The 20,856-nt window shown below is 40.7% G+C and overlaps 3 protein-coding genes across 6 annotated transcripts in view; all 3 read left to right on the forward strand.

The window, feature by feature from the left end:
* The window catches only part of lamtor2 (late endosomal/lysosomal adaptor, MAPK and MTOR activator 2), a 6,641-nt gene extending 4,934 nt beyond the window's left edge, over window positions 1-1,707 (forward strand). The window contains exons 2-4 of the mRNA XM_019878632.1: window positions 334-496; window positions 1,237-1,326; window positions 1,387-1,707. Coding sequence (XP_019734191.1) covers window positions 334-496; window positions 1,237-1,326; window positions 1,387-1,443 — 310 coding nt within the window. The 3' untranslated portion in view covers window positions 1,444-1,707. The remainder of the gene's footprint in view (window positions 1-333; window positions 497-1,236; window positions 1,327-1,386) is intronic.
* A 994-nt stretch (window positions 1,708-2,701) lies between these two features.
* rab25b (RAB25, member RAS oncogene family b) lies at window positions 2,702-8,079 on the forward strand. Its single transcript, XM_019878629.1, has 5 exons — window positions 2,702-2,950; window positions 5,725-5,920; window positions 6,998-7,191; window positions 7,269-7,349; window positions 7,734-8,079. The coding sequence occupies exons 1-5, from the start codon at window positions 2,914-2,916 to the stop codon at window positions 7,850-7,852; spliced, it is 627 nt and encodes a 208-aa protein (XP_019734188.1). The 5' UTR covers window positions 2,702-2,913; the 3' UTR covers window positions 7,853-8,079.
* A 962-nt stretch (window positions 8,080-9,041) lies between these two features.
* Window positions 9,042-18,339, forward strand: rab11al (RAB11a, member RAS oncogene family, like). Of its 4 annotated transcripts, none has more exons than XM_019878625.1 (7): window positions 11,444-11,526; window positions 12,221-12,231; window positions 12,616-12,811; window positions 13,427-13,620; window positions 14,568-14,648; window positions 16,189-16,363; window positions 16,745-18,339. In XM_019878625.1, exons 1-6 carry the CDS (start codon window positions 11,459-11,461, stop codon window positions 16,326-16,328), a joined length of 690 nt encoding a protein of 229 aa, XP_019734184.1. In that variant the 5' UTR covers window positions 11,444-11,458; the 3' UTR covers window positions 16,329-16,363; window positions 16,745-18,339. The 4 variants fall into 4 exon arrangements, with proteins under 4 accessions (XP_019734185.1, XP_019734184.1, XP_019734183.1 ...); XM_019878624.1 differs by having other exon boundaries at window positions 16,189-16,351; window positions 16,384-18,339; XM_019878623.1 differs by having other exon boundaries at window positions 16,189-18,339.
* The last annotated feature ends 2,517 nt before the right edge of the window (window positions 18,340-20,856 follow it).

The following is a 20,856-nucleotide window of genomic DNA, read 5'->3' on the forward strand; positions in this document are numbered from 1 at the left end:
GTATGTATGTGTGTGTATGTGTATAAATGAATTTTTTTTAAGTATTATACGGAAATAAAATAATGTACTGTATTCTTATCTAAAGTTCTTGAGCGTTAGTAATACCCTTTTCCGTTTCCTGTTCCGGTACTCTTCTCCTATTGGATGGCAATGCACATTTCTTCATTTAAGGTTGCATCTGGTTGTTCAACGTTCGATTAAAAAAAAAAAAGCATGCAATTCCATATGAATTTAGTGCATATCTTGTGTGTTCTGCACTGCATATTCCGTTATCCAAAATCCATTCAAGTGTGGCTTTCTTTTTTTTCTTTGTATTTAAAATTCGGCTGTCAGATTGCTAAACAACGAAGGCTCTCTCCTGGCCTACTCTGGCTACGGGGACACAGACGCTCGGGTCACTGCCGCCATCGCCAGCAACATCTGGGCAGCTTATGACAAGAATGGCCACCAGGCCTTCAACGAGGACAAACTCAAATTCATACTCATGGACTGCATGGTAAGACATGAGTTTCTTCTTGTGAACATTGCAGCTATTGTCAAATACATAAAGTCACAAGACCAAATGTATTTATTTATTTATTTATTTTGACATTTATTTACTTTTATATTTTAATCTTTTTTTTTTTTTAAACAAGAACGCTTTCAACCTTTTTTTACCACATCTAAAATATTTAAGTCTCCAAGTAATACCATCTTGACCAAAATTAGTTTTTAATTTTTGAATGTAATATTTTTTATGGTTTAAAATTTAAACCCTACTGAACAGTACATTGGCAGCAAATCTTTTGCCGACCACTAATGATACAACACTTTCGAGTCACGACCCTAAAGGATAAGATTTCTAGACGACAACCAATATGTTCATTTTATGCAAAGAAACCCATAAATAGCAAAATTGAGGAAACTTTGTAGTGGTCTCCATTTTTTTCCCACGAACGGAATATATTTTACTTGTTAAAGGGTGCAGTGTTCAAATTTTTCATTGCAATATAGAAAAGTATCGATTCCCCAGAAATGTGTTGAGTAAGGGATTGGGTGCTGTTTTTCTTGCCTACTCCTAGGTTCTAATTGTTTATAATGAAATGGGTTCCTGTTTACACACACAAAAAAAGGACCTGTGCATAGCATTTGCTTCCACACTACACCCAATGTGGAGCAGTTGAGTGCGGTACGTGCCGAAGCGGGCCTCTTACTGGAGAAATACACCTAACAGCAGTATCTGTGTTTGTGTCACAGGAGGGAAGAGTGGCCATCACGCGAGTGGCTAACCTACTCCTATGCATGTACGCCAAAGAGACAGTGGGCTTCGGAATGCTCAAAGCCAAGGTGAGGCAACACCATAACAATGTTCTCAATTTGTCACTCACGTGCGCTTTTGTCGAGCAGGCCGAGGCTCTGGTGGAGTACCTGGAAGAACCTTTGACCCAAGTAGCCGCATCCTAGTGGGACTGTGTGGCCCAAACCAGTCCATGGTGTGGCTTCTAACCAATATCTCATTGTCTCTTTTTGTTTATTTTTATTTTTTTTAATTTAATCATGTAAATGTGTTGCTGTTATTAACAAATGTGTCTATTTAGTTAGATTTCCTGTGGAATTTTGTCTCGTGAAAGCATTCAGATTGATTTCTGAAGTGTTGTTGAATTGTAATTAAGTTGAAATATTACCATTTAATTCAGATGAGTCCAATAAACAATTTCTGATTACAGATCTTGTCGTAGTTTTGTTTAATCTGGGATTTGGTCCGACAGAGAGCATTGGGGGAATAAAAATACAGATGGATTTCTTTTATCCACACATCAGTCCATTTTGTAAACGGTTTAGAAAATGGATGGATGGAGCCTATCTCAAATGTCTTCGGGCAGTAGGCGGGGTACACCTTGAACTGGTTGCCAGCCGACCTTTGACACTCACAATCACACCTCGGGACAATTTAGAGCGTCCCGTTAACCTGCCATGCATGTTTTTGTAATGTGGAGTACTCAGAGAAAACCCACGTAGGCACGGGGAGAACTCCACACAAGAAGGCCAGAGCTGAAATCGAGTCCTACACCGTTGTATTGTGAGGCCGACGTGCTACCGGATGTCTTTTATTACTTTACTAAATACAGCCCCTTTTCACTTAAAACACCCCAAATTTTCATCTTGGGGGTCAGGGGGCATACTTTATTCTCCAAAATTTATGTATTCTCATAAAGAAAATGCATCATAATTCTTTAAAAAAAAAAAAAAAAATTGACTTCCCTTGAAAATATGACTTAATTCTCAAGAATTTTACTTCTTTCTTGAAAAATAAACCTCTATATAAGAAACTTTTTTCTTCAGACAACTTTTCTTTCCTCTCCAAAAAGGTCGACTTTATTTTTGCGATGCGAATTAACTTCTTCCTCTTCTCGTGAGATTGCCAACGATTTTTCTTTTAAACCTACTTATGGACTCCTGTACTGTTGCAACACTTTTCTCATAAAATAGAAATTCCAAATCAAATTTAATGAGAAAACGCACAGTAGAAAATGCTCGAAGGACATTGACTCAGCAAATTTGGTGTGTAAGGTTGTGTCCGCTGATTGTTCTTTCTCATCCCTCCCACCAGGAGGCGTCTGACAGAAACTGGGCTTCCCACCTGCATTGCAACCCCCCCTCCCCCTCCACCAACCTGATAGTGCCACACCCCCATTACCGCAGCTATGCCACTCCCTGACCTGGATATGCACTCAACATGTCTCACCCCAGCAAGCCTGAAATGTAAGCCAGCAGGCAGGAAGGCTGGACGGCCGTTTGTGTACCAAAACCGGATGGTTTCCGTCCTCGGGTCTGACGAGGACCTGTCAGTGGTGAGGCGGCTGCCGCTTGCTGACTGAGTCATTTCCCTCAGAAGAAGAAGTGGAGACACGGGAAGCAGTGGATGGACACAACATGGGCTCGGACGAGGCCTACAATTTTGTCTTCAAGGGTGAGTCTGTTTGTTGTGCTACTCAAGTGAGCATTCCGAAAGGATTACGGTATTGTGTATGGAACTCTTCAGGACAACCTTGCCTGTCCACGCACACTTCCTTGTTTATAATAAGCTTGGCAGACGCCCATATTGAAAAAGAGGGCATTGTTGTGCCCCCACAGGATATGGTCGCCTCAAAATGACCTTTCTCTCTAATTATTAGCTCTGGGGTGCGCAAAGGGCCAAAATGGACTGCAAAGTGGAAATCTTATTTCGGTTAAAACAGTTTGGTAAATCCTACATGACTTTAAAAAGAAAAAAAAAGAGCTCAAATTCAAGTAAAAGCAAGTAAACCTATCTAAAATAAAAATTAACTACCACTGGCCAAAATTAAAGTAAAAGTAACGAACGCTCTCCTTGGTTAAAATAATAGTCCCCAAACTGCTAAATGTAATCTCAAAAGCTACAGTACTTTACATTAACCCTTTCATGCACCCTGTAACCTGATAACATGATAAGATGTCCATTGTAGTAACTGCTGTCCCTCAAAGGGTTAAATCTAAAACTACCTAACCTAACACTAACCTCTTAATCATAATTTTAGCTAACCCGATCAAAATAATGTAAAAGTACAACAATGAAAGTATAAAATAACCAACCCGTTACATGCAACCCCATGCAATGTAATTTAAAAAAATGCAGATTAGAGCGAGCAACTACCTCATCTAGTTCTGGTTGAGCATCTATCCAAAAGGAAAAAAAAAAGTAAACCGCGGTTGAAACCAGACAGGCATGGTAATTAGGGTTTATTCCAGAGAGAACAATGCTCTGTGCTATCTCGTTTTAAGTGGCGTGGAGGGACCAGAAAGACTGGAACATGACAAAACCATTGGAAAAGCATCAGAAGTGTGTTAGCCATTTAGCCATTTACACATAAAATATTCATTTGTGGAATTGCAATTATTACACACAGTAGTTAGTGCACTTATTACATAGTTATTACAATAGTTTTTTTTTAACTGATTCGTTCCCACGACTTTTCATTATGATTCTTCATCATGATTTGGCAAAAGTGTACATTTGTGGCACTACATAGTTATTACATAGTTGTTAAAGTTTTATTAAATAGTTATTACAGTGATTGATTTGCATGTTGGGGTGTTCAAAGTGCATCTAAAGGGCAGCACTCATTTAGTGCAGAAAATTTAAAAAAATATATTGTTCCCACTGACTCCAGGAAGTGTGTGCATCCATTGGGGCAGAGCAGCTGCAGGGCGTAGGCCTTAGGATATCACAAAGGATAACAAATATGATCATCTGGAAAAAAACATGGTAACATATCAGTAGTTTTTTCGTTGGTTATGTTTTCTACCTGTTAACATTTTTCCATTTTTTGACAAGGAGGATGTTTCATGTAATAGTCTTAGTTTCGGCAGGATGGGATTGTCTTAACACGGAAGAGATCAAAGGTGTTACTGAGAACGTTGACAAGTTTATTTTTGAAGTTGTTTGACAACCTTTGTATTATGCAAACATTGAATTTGAAGGACTCTAAAACAAAAATTAATATTTTAGACAAATGACAAGTGCTCACAGTTGAAAGGTTTATGCAGTAAAAGAAGTACCAAAAAATCCCTTCAAAACAATGTTTTCAATGACAGATTATTTCTGTTCTAAACTGAAAATGGCAGCAAACAACCGGAAAAGGCAGTCAAAATCCAACAATGCTTGAATGTGAAGTCATTCTTTAAATATTAACACCACATCCCAATGAATCACTCGTTAAATGTCATATTTCATCTATTAAATAGTACCCCTGAGATCATGTCAGATTGTTCAATTGTTTCATTTCCTGCTAAAACAACCAAACGAGGGGAAAAAGAAAGGTAATATCGTCACCAGTAAAAAAACTAAATGAAAACAAATCCTGGGAATCAACAGACCATTGCGGCAGAAAGCTTCATGCTTGCCCACACACGGGATCGTAGCTTTTGTTTGTACAAGTGGTTACTGAGTGGTGAAGGACGCCGGCGGAAAAAGTAGCATTGTTATCAATTCAGCAGCGGCTGGAGGGCTGAAGGGTGCCAGGCGTTGCAACATGAATACCGCAGAGTGAACAGTGACCTCCAAACCAGAGAAAGTACCGGTATATCATTCCTCAGGGTCGAAGTTCACAAGACAAAAAAAAAAATGTCATCTCGGTATGCATACGTGGAAAAAAAAAAAAAAGAAGAAACAAAACAACAATCCGCTTGACAGGTCTATTGAGGAAAAAAAAATTTGAAAGCTCTACTTTTTTTTTTCCCCATTGGGCTTTACTGAGTATGGGCAAGCCCCAATTTAGAGTCCACATCAACAGCACCAGCCTCAGTTTGCTCATGGCCACCTTGCCCCCTCTCCGTGTTTAAATATATATTTTGTTGCCGAGTCACTTTTGGTCATGTGTTTTCATCAAAAGTCAGTGGTGTGTTTGATTCAAATTGGACTCAAGCCAAGTCTCGTAACTCGACTTAATCCTATCACGCACCACTAATGATAACCTGTAACCTGATAACATGATAAGCTGTCCACTGTAGTAACCGCTGTCCCTGAAAGGGTAAACATAAAAACAGTACTATGAATGTAAGTTAATTTAAATGCAGTAAAAAGTCAAAATGTATATACAATATGAAATATGAACATGTAAGCAGTCTCCTGGTGTTCATTCTCTTGCTCTGTTTGGCTGCTCTTCAGTTGGTATACCGTAACGAATCCAGTTTTGCATTTATTATTTTTTGGGGGGCCCTCTTCAGTCGTCCTGATTGGTGAGTCGAGCGTGGGCAAGAGCAACCTGCTGTCGCGCTTCACCAAGAACGAGTTCAGCCACGACAGCCGCACCACCATCGGCGTGGAGTTCAGCACGCGCACCGTGCAGCTCAACGGCTTCACCATCAAGGCGCAGATCTGGGACACGGCGGGACTGGAGCGCTACCGGGCCATCACGTCGGCGTGAGTCGCTGCTGACATCGTAAACACACGCGCATGCTTCGGGGTGTTTTCAGGAAAAACACTGATGCCGCGTTACCTGCAAACAACCCGCATTGTCCACGGCTATCATTTGGACTGGACCGCGTTGCCTATTAGGAGCCAAGGAGCTTCATTTAGACAAAAGCGGTGCTTTGCTGCCATCCTGTGGCATCTTTGTACCAATGAATTATGTCAAAGTGAGCTGATGAGCTTAATTTAGATAAAAATAGTATTTTGCCACACTCGTACGGCAGCTTGGTGATAAAAGCTACGTTGAAGGCAGCTGAGGGGATTCATTCAGACAAAAGTAGTGCTTTGCCATCATGTGGACCATGATGCACAGCAACTATGTTGAAGTGAGTTGAGGAGCTGCATTTCACCAAAAGTAGCACTTTGCCACCATCTTGTGGCATCTTAATGCCAATGAAATATGTTGAAGTGACATGAGGAACTTCATTGAGACAAAAAATGGGGCTTTCCATCATCTTTTGTACAAATAAACGATGTTGAAATTAATTGAGAAGCTATATTGGCACAAAAGTAGTGATTCCTGCCATCTTGATGCCAAAGAACTATGTTGAAGTGAGCTCAGGAGCTTGATTTGGACAAAAGTCGTGTTTTTTTGCCACCTTGTGGCATTTTGGTGCTCCAAAACTACATTGAAGTGAGTTGAGTAGCTTCATTGAGACACAATTGTTTTGCTGTCGTCATGAGTCATTTGGGAGCTATGTTGGAGTAAGCTCAAATTAATTCAGAAAAAAGTAGTGCTTTGCCACCATCTTGTGGCATCTTGGTGCCATGGATCTATGTTGGGGTGAGTTGAAGAGAAATACATAGACAAAAGTAGTGCTTTTCCGCCATCTTGTGGCATCTTGGTGCCAACAAACATTTTTTAAGTGAAGTGAGAAGCTTAATTTAAACTAATCATGTTTTGCCACCATCTTGTGGCATCTTGTTGCTCAGGAACCCTGCTGGAAGTGAGTTGACGAGCTTCATTTTGACAAAAGTAAGTCTTGTGGCACCTATAGCCAATTATAAACCTTGATCTTTTTTCAACAGGTACTACCGAGGTGCAGTGGGAGCCCTCTTGGTGTATGACATCACCAAGCACCTGACCTATGAGAGCGTGGAGCGCTGGCTGAAAGAGCTCTTCGAACACGCCGACCCACACATCGTGGTCATGCTGGTGGGGAACAAGTCCGACCTGGAGTCGGAGAGATCGGTGCCAATGGAGGAGGCCAAGGATTTTGCAGGTACTTGACGGTATAGTACTTTTTTTTTTTTTTTTTTAAATAAGAGATGAATTAAATCTTTTTTTTTTTAAATGTAGAGAAACGAGGTCTGTTGTTTCTGGAGACCTCTGCGTTGTCGTCAACTAATGTTGAGGCTGCGTTCAACACTGTCCTAACAGGTAATTCCAGTAGTTTTCCTTTTATCTTGGCCTTACATTTACAACATCTGCTCAATCCCAATAAATAGAGACCTCCAGCAAGACTGAATAATGCCAAACATACAGAATTGATTTGTTGGGCAACGCTATTCCACTCCTGGTCTGTAGGTGGCGGTCATGCACATTGCCAAGTGCTTGCCAACTGGCCCACACGGCAATCTTTTTTTCCATTTCTCAAAACTTAGTGCCTAACTCTACCCCTTATCCTAACCTTAACCCTAACTGTCACTCCTAACCTTCTAACTCTTGACCTCTAACCCCGAACCCTCATCCTGAATATCGCCAACCTTTTTGAGAGCGAGAGCTATTTCTTGCGTTGTGATCACTTTCCTTCCCCTGATGCAGAGATACACAAGAAGGTGAGCAGTAAGGAGGTGTCTCGAGGCTCCATCAGCGCCGTCACCTTGAACACCCCCAGAGTGGAGCCCACCGAGGAAAAGAAACCTTGCTGCAAGAACATCTAAGCTTCCGAGGGGGAGCGTTGGCTTCTGGGAGTCCAAGGGGATGGTGGAGATCCAGGTCATGAGACACGTGGCTTCCTCTTTAAAATTGACTGATTTGAACCTGCGCAGGCTGGCCTAATGTGAACGAATACAATATCCTGCCTGTTATATTGTACATCTCGGGTTAGCAGTAATTTAAATAGTGCAACTGAAAGTTGTTCTAATGTTTTTTAAAGTACATATTTTAAGAGGGGAAGCTTCGCTCAGTGGCGAGTGCAAGGTGCGTGCGTGCGTGTGTGTGTGTGTGTGTGTTCCTGATGAAATAAATGATTTGTGATCAAATTGTTGACTACTGGATGTTAAGGCAAGAGACTATTTTCGGTAATTTAGATTTAACATTTAATAGTTCTGCCTGTCACTATGTGTCACTGCCATATTTGTAATTTATAAATAGTAATTGTGAGACAAATTAGTGAACTTCATACGTGATGATCTCTTACGGGACAGCCGTTGGGAATCACTTGTCTTAAAAAAATTAATAAATTGTGTTTTGCTTTAAAATACGGACGTGTTCTAAGTGACCACAAACCTTTGCAATCTCATTTGTATTTAAGTAAGAGCCAGGGAGTTCATACGACCACCATGACACACAACACTATCTTAACTTTTGGCCTTTATCACATTTCACTCACTGAGAACATTGAGAATGTGCTGAATGTTTTACCCCCAGATAAGGCTTTTTAATGCCTTTTATTCCAGTGCTGGCATGACCACAGATGCTACTTGGCTTACACTACACAAGAAAAAATGTCAAAGGGAATAGGCTGGCATCGGCCGGTGCAAACAGTCATTTATAGTTGTACCTTGACATGAACAAGAGGAACTTAGTCTTAAATAAGAGAGGGGGGGAGAGCGAGAGAGAGAGAGAGAGAGAGAGAGAGAGAGAGAGAGAGAGAGAGAACTTACTAAACAAAAGTAGCACTTTGCCACCATCTAGTTATTATTTTAATTATTTCATATTATTAGTATTATTTTAAAAGCCTGAAACTCTGCCCTTGTTTTAGGATCTGATTTGTTCTTATTGTTAATTTTTTTAATTGTCTCATTAAATTGTGTTATTTTCAATGGTTTTATGTTGTCAAATTTTCATTTATGTACACTACAGTCCCAGGTTTGAAGTTGAGTATCAATTTTTTTTTTTTTAATCATCCAGTGCTATTTTCCGAAAAAACATGACAACAAATTGCGGTTGTTTTTGGTAGGTCGTTTGTGATTGGGTCGGGCGTTATGAGTAAATTAAGTCAACAGGTTTGTGACGGCGCAAATTAAACTCGTAAATCAAGGTACTATAGGGAGTGCAAGTCAAAAGTCGGCAGAAGAACAAATGCAGTACTCAAGTAAAAACAAATTCGAGCTGAAAACTGCTTTAGTGTGTGTTTGTGTGCTCACTGAGGGCTGTATGGGGCTGCTGCTTTGGTTGATATCACCTGTTGAGGCTCTGAGCCACCTACGTCATCCACAGGAACCCAAATCATAAATGACAACGCCACTGACCAATCCCGTCACAGCGCGTGACAGGTGTCTGCCGGCCACGGACCAATGGGAGTTTAGCGAAGGCGTGACGAACAGGCGACGTCACGCCAGTGCTGCTGCTCAGGTTTGCGGCAACTAGTGGTGACAAGAATACGGAGCCAGTACGAGGAAGACGACGACAAACTTTGCCTCACGCTTTTCCTTTTTCCGAGGGGGAGACGAGACGGCATCACCGCTCACGACGTGTTGTTTGACCGGCTTGACGTTCGCCTCCCGCTGTCACCGTTTCTCTGGTCATAGAAGTTCGCTCGACTGGTACGAACGCGAGCGCGTCGAGTGAGGCGAAACTATGACGGGCCGGGAAGATGAATATGATTATCTCTTCAAAGGTGAGTCGCTCCATTTTGTCCCCCACCCGCCCCCATTCTTTTAGCTTGCTAAGTTTAGCTTACCTTCGTTTAAGTGACGACGAACTTGTCTTCCTCCGATGACTTTACATCAATCTGAGGGTGAGGGATGGCACCTGTTGCTACACACGTAAGCACTTTTAAAGCTACCCCCCCCCCCCATGCCATGACTCCTAACATGAGATCACTTTTGTCAAGCTAAGCCAACCGGCATGTGATGTGGCAAGTAGTCATCTTGCCCAAACCGGTTGACGTTGCAATCATCTTTGGACGACGTGAGGCCACGAAAACGCAAAAAAAAAAAAATGCCCCTGCCTATTTACTGGAGTTCAGGCAAATGTCATGTGACAACTGTCACTTACCAATAAAAACGACAATAGAGGCCGTCTGTGTTCAATTTCAAGAGACTGGTGGATAAACACTGCGCTTCTAAAGTTTGGAGTCACATAGAAATGTGCTTTATTTATTGTTTGAAAGGAAATCACGTTAATCTCAATAGAGATGTGCACATACGTATTATGCCGTTGCAAAGATTAATGAAAGATATCTTCATGTTATTTTATTCTTAAATCAAAGCAAAAAAAAATAAATTCTCCAATGAAAATAACACTAAAACTATCCAGAAATAGTCTCTATTTTTCCCCCAATCAAAACACGTGTACAGTACATAATGATTTTAAAGTGTACTGTAAATAGAGTTGAGGATCAAATTACTGTACATAATAGAGGTCCGATACAAATTACAATAAATTATGAAATAATACTGATAACAAAGTACTAATAATGAACAAAATATTCTTTTGGAATTAAATGTATTCAAATGTATTTAAAACTGGAGTGCCTCCCATGTGTCTTAGATCAAACTGTAGCAGTCTTCATGTTGCCAGTGTGCCTTTTCCAGAAGCATTAGATTCATCAGAAATATAGTCTTGACCAATCATTCTCAACCTTTTTTGAGCCAAAGCACATATTTTACACTAGAAAAAAAAATCTCATGTCACAAAAATTGGATACACAGGTTTAATTGCCATCCAGTGGAAGAACATTTAATAGTTCTGTCTGTCACTACATGTCACTGCCGTATTTGTAATTTTAAAACAAATTAGTAAACTGCATACGTGATGATCTCTTATGGGACAGCCGTTGGGAATCACTTGTCTCTTTTAAAAAAAAAAACAGAAATTGTGTTTTACTTTAAAAGACCGACGTGTTCTAAGTGACCACAAACCTTTGCAATCTCATTTGCATTTAAGAAAGAGCCAATAAGTTCATACTACCGCCATGACACACAGCGCTAGCTTAACTTTTGGCCCCTATCACATTTCACTCACTGAGAACATTGAGAATGTGCTGAATGTTTTACCCCCAGATAAGGCTTTTTAATGCCTTTGATTCCAGTGCTGGCATGACCACAGGTGCAACTTGGCTGCACCACACATAAAAAATGTCAAAAGGAACAGGCTGGCATCGGCCGGTGCAAACAGTCGTTCATAGTTGTACCTTGACATGAACAAGAGGAACTTAGCCTGAAACAAGTTGTCAAACTGGAAATACCTGCATGAAGTGTGTGTGAATGTGAGTGTGTGTGTGTGAGTGTGTGTGTGTGTGTGTGTGTGTGTGTGTGTGTGTGTGTGTGTGTGTGTTCACTTAAAGCCATACAAAAGCTTTGTCACAGAGCAAAGCGAAGATGAGATTTGGTTCCAGGCAGACTGGCATCAGCAAAAATTGGAGTGACAAAGTGCGGATGGCAGTCAGGTGCCTTAGGTTTTATTGCTTTTGAACTTTTTACGCCTATCCTTTTGTTCTTTTAATGCACCTATGTTGTTAACTGAGTCGACACAGGAAGTTGTCCACAGCCGTCCCATTTGAGGCTTCCTTCGCTTCTTCTTTCACTTCACTCGCCAGAAAAATCCAAAGTGGAAACAGCATATTTGTCTATTTCCATATAAGTATGCGTCACTATGAACCTAAATGACAATAAAAAGTCATTTTACTATCTAAAGCGACTGTTCCTGCTTATGTTAATTTACAACATTACACTGCCTTTTTTTTTGGGATTTACCATAATTTTAAGTAATTTAGTAAGACATGTGCAGCCGTATTTTTGTCATATTGTGAACTGATTTAAATATTTTTTTTTCAATTTAAAAAAAAAAATCATTTAGGGGGTTACATAGAGCAGACTCTAATCTAATCCAACCAAACAGGTTCATCCTCCCAGAATTAGCTTCATAGCTCAGGTGAGCATCCACTTGCTTTGGGGAAGGCTGGCACGTCATTAGAAATGGGTGTGGGGGTTGATGTTTTGATATAAGCGCTGTCAGGAAAGTATCTTTTGTCAGCAGAAACGTCAACAATGTGCTTTGTGGATGGGCGTGTAACAGAGACATAATTGTAACTCTCGTCTTAATGGTTGCCTAATGATTCTTCTCCTCCACCCAACATTCAGGACAAATGGTGGTAACTTTTCAAGATATAGTAGACTGCCCATTTGTTTGACACCATATTTGCTCTGACTAACACATTGCAGCAGTGTTGAAACATGACATGGTTTGTTTGTCAATGCAGTTGCTGCAAGCCGTAGCACTAAACTTCCTATTTCGTAAAGGTGGGATGGCATCAGGCTGACAAAAAAAATCTGAATATGAGGAAGTTAGTAGTACCGAATTAAGTCATGATTCATGATTGAACATTTTAAGAAATGTCGACAACAAAATAGATTGTTTCAATTTATAGCAGTGAACAGTGGTGGTCTATTTCAATGTTGATGCTAACACGAGTATTTCTCTCTCTCTCTCTCTCTCTCTCTCTCTCCCCCCCCCCCCTCCTCCACACCACCATTAGTGGTGCTAATCGGTGACTCCGGCGTCGGGAAGAGCAACCTGCTGTCCCGCTTCACCCGCAATGAGTTCAACCTGGAGAGCAAGAGCACCATCGGTGTGGAGTTTGCCACGCGCAGCATCCAAGTGGAAGGCAAAACCATCAAGGCGCAGATCTGGGACACTGCTGGACAGGAGCGATACCGGGCCATCACTTCTGCGTCAGTGCAATGCCCTTATTTGATATTTAATCACATTTATTGCATTACGGTTTATCACGGGGGAGATGCTCTGGACCCACCCACAACAGGAGAAAATATGCAGCAAAGAGGACAATAAAACTTTACGGAAAAAGCTATAAAAGCCCATACAAAAGGATCTCTATGTACCGCAGATTTCCACAAAAAGTATATGTACCACCCAAAAAAAATATTGCGACATTGTAGGGCAGGAGTGTCAAACTCATTTTTATTGCAGGCCACATTATAATTACCGTTTCCCTTGGAGGGCTGTTATGACTGAAACTATATAACAAAGTCACAAATAACGTGTTATTCAATAATTGTTTAAGTAACTGTAATGAAGGGTTTGGTAACAAGAAAATGCTTACAATACGTCACTGATTTACTCCATATGAAAATTAGAAATTTTGGTACAGATTTGAGCAATCACCATGGAAGTTGTCATCTTTGATTTGCTTTTGCGGGCCACTTAAAATGATGTGGCGGGCCACACGTGGCCCCCGGGCCTTGAGTTTGACACCTGTGTTTTCGGGCCGCAATTTAGTTTGAAAACTGTAAAGGTGTGCTGAATGTCGTCCTCTCACTATTTCACAGGTACTACCGCGGCGCCGTGGGAGCACTGCTGGTCTATGACATCGCCAAGCATCTGACGTATGAGAACGCCGAGCGCTGGTTGAAGGAGCTGCAGGATCACGCTGACAGCAACATCGTCATCATGCTGGTGGGCAACAAAAGCGACCTGCGCCACCTGAGAGCCGTGCCGACCGACGAGGCCCGGGACTTTGCAGGTGCCTCCTCCGGATCATTGACACTTGAATCCATCATTACGTCAGGGCTGAAGAGAATTTTATTTATTTATTTTTTCACAATTCACATTTCTCCAAATTCTCAGAAACCTTTTGATATTATGGACCGCAGGTGATGAAATCCCGAAATTCCTTGCTATTGTACCTTGAGGAACGTATTGTCCTGAAACTGTTTGACTATTTTTTTACACAGTTGTTCACAAAGAAATGAACCTTGCCCCATCTTTGCGTATGAATGGCTGAGCAATTCAGGGAAGGTCCTTTTATACCCTCTCATGGCACCCACCTGTTCCCAGTTAGCCTCTTCACCAGTAGGATGTTCCAAACAGGTGTTCGATGAGCATTTCTTTTTTTTTTTTTTTTTTTGCCCGTATTCTTGGAATGTGTTGCAATACTTAGTTAATGATTATTTGCTAAAAATAATTACATTTCTCAGTTTGAACATTAAACATCTTGTCTTTGTTGTGTATTCAATTAAATATAGGTTGAATATGATTAGCAAATTATTGTTTTTTTATGTTTAACATCCTCACTTCATTGGAATTGGGTTTGTTGTATTGATTTTTGAAAAAGTAAGAAATTTACTATATTTGGCCATATAAGGTTTCCCCCCGACAGCGCCGATATTTACATTCCTTCTACATTTCCCAATCGATCTTCAAATCCTCAAATTGCCACATTTTTCATATGTTATGTAATAATTGAATAAATAAATATCAATAGTTTACATTTATACTATTTCTAGACTGACTCAGACATTCCATTTTCAAGTCTCACATTCTACATTTCATCAGTTCAATGAATTCCTCAGCATTTCCGTTCAGCGTCAGCTCTTCAGCATTCACACACACTTTCTACAGATATTGCATTCTCTAGTTTTGCTTATTATTGCAGGCTTCCAATGGCATCTGTTTGTTTTGTTTTTATAGAAAAACATCGCTTGTCTTTCCTGGAGACGTCGGCCTTAGACTCATCTAATGTGGAGCTTGCCTTCCAGACTATCCTCACAGGTGACTTTTATTTTATTACAGTTTTTGGAAGGTCCTTGAGATTTGATATTTTGTTATAAATTAAATGACATGTTAAATGCAATGATTTGAATGGCCGGCATCACAATGGACGAATACTTAGAATGTCTGCCTCACACTTCTGAGATTCGAATCTTTGCTCTGGCCGTCCTGTGTGGAGTTTGCATGTTTGCCGGCGTACCTGCGGAAAATCCCACACGACTGGGTGCCATCATAACAGAACTCACAAAAATGTCTGAAGGACCTATGCCCCAAAATTTATACGAAATTAGCCATTTTGGCTTGTTGCACCAATTATGAGTAAATTCCAGGACTTTGACAAACTCCGACTCGCCCCCCCCCACCCCCACACACACACACACACACACACACACACACACACACACAAATTACATTTAATGGAGGGGGGGTTCTCTAAAAGTAAAAAAAGAGAAAGATCAATTTCAGTTTATTTCGAAAGATTTACAAGCAAATGACACAGATTCAAAAGAATGGACTTGGAGGATTTGAAGAAAGGCACATTGCGAGATCTTGAATAATCAGTTTTGGTTCAATGCCGCACTTGGTGACAACACAGGAGTCGGAGATCGCTGCACTCGACACAATCCCCCGATGTCAGACACCATCTGTTGTCTGCCTGTAGATGGCAGCAACATCCGCGTAATCGTGTTCTTGCATCGATGGGTGCACTCGGGCGACCTCCAAGCACCCCTCTCAGCTCCCTGCACCTGCTTTGTATTAATTCACATCAGTGGATTAATGTGTTGTATAGCTGAACTGGAATTGAGTTAATGACCTCCTAAAATGGACCACCTTGCTTCACTTCGGCCTGAAGATTTTGCATCGCCTGCCGTTTGAGAACTTTGTGACACCTCAACTTCAATTACAGCATCCAGCCTCAGCTCTTGGGAATGTAGAAGTGACATCAATGAGCCGCTGCTGCGGCAGCTAATGTTGCTAATGGCCTCACTCTGAGTTGAAAAGAAAGAATGAGTGTGTATTTAGTGGGGAATGGCAAAGTTAATTTTGTTTTTGTTGTATAGTGAAGACATTTGGGTTTCAGATCAAAGGATGAATATGAGACCAAAGTTCAGAATTCCAGCTTTGACTCGGTGGTATTTACATCACCATGGCAACACCGGAGCACCTTGAAACGCCCATCAGTCACATGTTCCAATAATTTTGCTCCGTTGAAAAGTGGATGACTTGAAAGAAAAGATGCTCTGTCATGAGTTGTTTAACACACCTAGATGTAAAGATCATGAGGTACAAGCTGTATTTCTGAACTTTTGTCTCAAATTTTTTTTTTTGATCCAAAACCCAAATCTCTCCAATAAACAGCAAAAACAAAGGAATTGAACTTGCCCTTCCAATAGTTTTGGAGGGGACTGTACGAAACACCCCCCCAATGTCTCTCTCTCTCTCTCTCTCTCTCTCTCTCTCTCTCTCTCTCTCTCTCTCTCTCTCACACACACTCTCACTCTCTCTCTCTTTTTCTCTCCCTCTCCGTATCCCCGCTCAGCCATCTACAACATCGTGTCACAGCGGCAGATGTCGGGACGTAGCGACTCGGACTTCTCACCCGCCTCCAATGTGGTGCCCATCACGGTGGAGCCCACACAGAACGCGTCCAACAAGGGCATGTGCTGCCAGAACAACTGAGAGCCTCACAGCGACAGTTAGATGCAGACAGACAGACAGACAGACAGACAGACAGACAGACAGACAGACAGGTGGGGAAGACCAAGAAGTGGGTAGAGATATCCACTTCACTTCTTCATTAGGACTATTGTAGGGAGGGGTGTACGTACATTATCCATGTTTAACCCTCCTGTTACCTTGGTTTCTCAGGAGCAGCGTTAATGATCCTTTGGTCATTTTGACCCATTACGGAAAAAAAAAAAAATTAAGTTATAGCTAGGGTGGCAAAATTTCCGGAAAGTTTCTGTGGGGTGGGGGGGTTCAGATGGGCACTTTTGGAAATATTACACATTGGAAACTTTCCATGGGAGTTCATTGTAAATTGAGGGTAATTTCCTGGAAAGGTATCATAATATAAACATGTTGTTTTGTCGTTTACAGACATCTCTACAAATTATGAAGATAGCTCTTCTTGCCCGTCACATTACCTAATTGCTCCCCTTTTTTTTTTCTCCCCACACTTGGTTTGAGCAGTGGTGTATTGCGTCAAGGTACTATTGTTCAGTGAACCCCCACTATTCATGGAGGATTGGGAGCAAGCCCTCCCACAGAAATCCCCCCCCCCCCCCCCCCCCCCCCCCCCCCCGCTTCATGATTGTCCGTAGACGCCACGACAGTGGCCATGCACAACATTTGTCAAAGTGTGTAGCTCCTCAGCTCACATAAACATTTTCTTGGGACCAAGAGACCGTCAAATGTCACCAAAAATACTTTTTTTTTTTTCTATTAGACAAGGCTTTGGCCTGGTTAAATGACGTGCCTCCTTTCACTTGAATACTGCAACATGGCGGCAAAGCCATTATGGATATTAGAGGGGTTCGCTGTCATTTATTGCAAAGGTATTGAAAATAAATCATTTTGTTTTGTCATAACCAGGCACCCATGCAAACATAAATTGCTCTCCTTGCCCACTTCTCAGGGCATGAACAACAGTCACGGTTCGGCTAAAATCTTAATGTGTTTAAGTGCCCTCATAAGAGCCAACCTGCAAATTTATCAGTTTCTCCATTTTTTTCTTTGTTTTTGTTAGTTCCCATGGTCAATTTCTAACTTTGAAAATTCTCAGAATTTTGCATCTCGAGTTGTATCGCATGGTGATGCACCATCGCCATCAAGATTTACAGTTAAGTCACTATACTTCTTACTTTTTATATATCTTTGCTTTTGAATGTCGGTTTGACATAAGAGCTGGGTTAAATGCAGGAGAGGTTGAGGAAGTTTAGCACTCCCGGCGCTGTAAAAATTAAAATTACTAGTTTAATAATCCACCCCCCCCCAAAAAAAAAAATTCCTGCCACAGTCAGTCGAACCTTCCCAAAGACTGTCGCCACTTCCCTCAATTGCTCAATGTTTCATCCCAAATTATTTATTGAACACTACGTTTTATGCTTTTAATTGCATTGATTTTTATATTCACGCTTATTCTTTGTGAGGACATCCGCCTCTCCAAAAGGGGCGACAAGGAGTCGTATTTCATAAATGCACATGTTGGATCCTGGTCTGACTTCTTCAGATTTTTCTGGGGGTCCGGTGGGGGACTCGGAGGCACCGCTCCCCCTTTTCGTGAGATAAATGGATGGAACCTCCTTAGCTTTTTTTTTTTTTTTTTTTTTAATGTAAATACCGGAGACCCTTTTACTGCTTTCTGTCTTAATTGGACCAGGACATTAAAAAAAAAAAAGTTTTGCCTTGCAGAGGTCAACCCTCCCTTGTCTTTCCTGCAGGGAGGTATTTTTGTTTATTACTTTTTAAAATAATAAAAAGTTGTTAGAGTGTGTTAGTAAGGGCTTGATTTAAATTACACACAATCAGCTGGTGTGTGTGTGCTGTGTGGCCTTCACAGGTCTTTAAACTTTGTGGTGCAGGACAGGGCTTTTACTGTTTTTGTTTTTTTTTAAAAAAAGGAAACGCAAACCACTATTCTAATATGTATATTGGACTGTATATGTGCAAATAAATTTGATTTGTAGTAGAGTGTCTTTTATGTCTTCATTTGGTGGAATTGAATGACGTTACTTAATGAGCACGAATAAGAGGATATTAACTTTGTCGCCAGACAATTTTTAAGAATAATAAGCACAAGAAAACCTTTATTCATCTCACAATGGAGAAATTCCTAATTTACAGCAGCAAAGTTATGAAAGGAAGAAAGTAGAAGAACAAAAAGTATAGGAGCCACTGTAAAGGCTGCCACTGTCGCGGCGCCATCTTACCACTCCTAATTTCATGACGCAATATATTTCACTTCACTGACTGATTGTCCTTTTGATTGCTGAGGAGAATATATTTAATTTTAACCCTGCTCCTATCTTTTGGTCAAATTGACCAGGTTTGAAAATGGGCAAAAAGAGAATCCACTTTTTTCCATGAACTCGTTCACTGCTGTGGACTTTTATATTTGTCAACTGGAATCCAACCATTTTCCTCCACAGACGAATACATTCCTCTGAGGAACACTATTTAGAAGAGCCGCTGACGTTCAGCTCGAGCCATGGCGTCAGGGCACTTTTTGTACTCATATCTGTGAATTATTTTCCCATCGAAAGAATTTTCTCAATCTTGTTTTTTATTTTGTAGTTTGAGGTGTCACAAAAGCAAAAAAAAAAAAGTGCAAAAGTCTCTGTTCTGCTCAACATGTTTCTTTTCACAAAAAGCTAATTTTCTCCGCTTTTTGGTCAGAAACCGGTGCTCCTGGTGAAATCAACGATTGTTCTACTGCTGATTACGGTACTAAAGAACGGAAATATATAGAAACAAACTCGGGTGACAGAAGAGAGTGTACACCGTGTTGGTGGTGAATGATTTATCAAAATGCTCTAAAACAAATCGCAAAATGGGGAATTCTGCTTTGGAAACGGCTGGCAGCGAATGAATTAAAAGAAAAAGTAATTGATTTTATATCATGCATTCTCCAATTTTCACCTAAATCGATCTTTTTTTTTATGTTTAAATGTATTAAATTACAACAACCTGTACTTATTAATTTTTTTAAAGTAAATGTTCTTTTTGCAACAAACTTTCTGATCATTGCAACTCTCAAAATAACAAAAGTACAACTCACTCCATGACCGGGATCGTTTTCATTTTGTTCTTTTTATTAGAAACATTTACAATACATCTTGTATCTTGGAAAAATAACAAAGAACCAGAACTAACATGGAGCAGATACATTAATAATAATAATAATAATTAATCAATCATAAAAATGTCTTCCAAAAAATGTAATTCACCAAAAAAACATGTGCTATAAGAAATAAACCTGCAATATCACATGCCTCGTCGAGTGCATGGCACACTGTATGTAACAGAGTTCAAAGATTTTTTTTTCTCTCTATTTTTCATTGTTTGTCATTTTTGTTCCCATCCATCAAAAAAAGTTGATGGTCAGCCACAGAGCGCCCCACACACACACACACACACACAAACACACGCGTGAGGGGGGTAAGGGGTGGGGTGACCCTCTTTTCACCGTTTATAGAGAAACCAGAAACTAACGCCAGCTTGATGACGCTGGCCCGTAAACTAACGCATTACCACCACTATTAGACCGGCATGAAGCACGCACACACACATACTATTTGTGCTGCAAATATTGGAAAACGCTACCAAGAGACAAACTGTCGACCGCGCCGGCCGTCTTCGGAGGAAGATTGCGAGTTTTCACCTTTTGGTCCCGTCACGTACAGCAGGAAATGTGTCAAGTTTTGACCAATAAATACATAAACCACAGGAAGTTCAAGTTCATTTGCTGTGAGGTGAATGCAAATACTGTATACAGACCATCCAAAAGTATTGGAACAGTGAGGCAAACTCCTTTGAGTCTACTGTTGACCGCAAAACTCTAGGTCGGCGACGTTATGTTTTTTTGTGGTCTTTGAAAACAAATCAAGTGCGTCAAATTAGTTTCTTGCTAACTGGATTTGATTTCATCTCAGCAGAAAATTTGTACAAAAATGTGAATTTTCCTGGACTTTTTTCCCCCAAATATGACTGATTATTTTTCTCCCAATCTCAGAACTCATTCGCTGCCGTGGATGTTTGTATACATCAACCGAAATCCATCTGTTAACTCTGTCACACACGTCTGTATATTCGTCAAGCGTGTTTTTCAACAGGTTGCTGTGGGAAGAGGGCCTCGCCCAGCTTGTCTTTGAAATTCAAGTTTTGAACCCGCTGTAATGACGAATGGATGCCTGTAGGATGGTTCGCTGCTCATATTGTCACAGAAGCAGAACGCAATATTTAGACACATCATGAGTTAACATCAACTTATCATATCATATTAATCATATTTATGTTTGGTTGTCACTATTTTCCATGATTCATGATCTCAAATACACCATGTAGTTAAAAAAAAAAAATATATATATATATATGAAAATAAAGCAGGGCGAGGCGTTAATAGAGCAGGGCGGACACACACAGCTGGAGATGAATGAGGTACAATGGGCTTCATGTGCAGTACTAAGATGCTTGGGCAAGGGGGAGC

The sequence above is a fragment of the Hippocampus comes genome, unplaced genomic scaffold (assembly GCF_001891065.2).
Source record: "Hippocampus comes isolate QL1 unplaced genomic scaffold, H_comes_QL1_v1.1 scaffold315, whole genome shotgun sequence".
NCBI classification, from domain to species: Eukaryota; Metazoa; Chordata; class Actinopteri; order Syngnathiformes; family Syngnathidae; genus Hippocampus; species Hippocampus comes.

What these genes read in the sequence shown, in the direction of transcription:
- rab25b (XM_019878629.1), top strand. Translation starts at nt 2,914, where the DNA reads ATGGGCTCGGACGAGGCCTACAATTTTGTCTTCAAGG. An exon ending in TACCGGGCCATCACGTCGGC is followed by an intron (nt 5,921 to 6,997) that starts GTGAGTCGCTGC and finishes TTTTTTCAACAG; the next exon opens with GTACTACCGAGGTGCAGTGG. An exon ending in GTTCAACACTGTCCTAACAG is followed by an intron (nt 7,350 to 7,733) that starts GTAATTCCAGTA and finishes CCCCTGATGCAG; the next exon opens with AGATACACAAGAAGGTGAGC.
- rab11al (XM_019878623.1), top strand. Translation starts at nt 11,459, where the DNA reads ATGAGATTTGGTTCCAGGCAGACTGGCATCAGCAAAAATTGGAGTGAC. An exon ending in CGAGGCCCGGGACTTTGCAG is followed by an intron (nt 13,621 to 14,567) that starts GTGCCTCCTCCG and finishes TTGTTTTTATAG; the next exon opens with AAAAACATCGCTTGTCTTTC. An exon ending in CTTCCAGACTATCCTCACAG is followed by an intron (nt 14,649 to 16,188) that starts GTGACTTTTATT and finishes ATCCCCGCTCAG; the next exon opens with CCATCTACAACATCGTGTCA.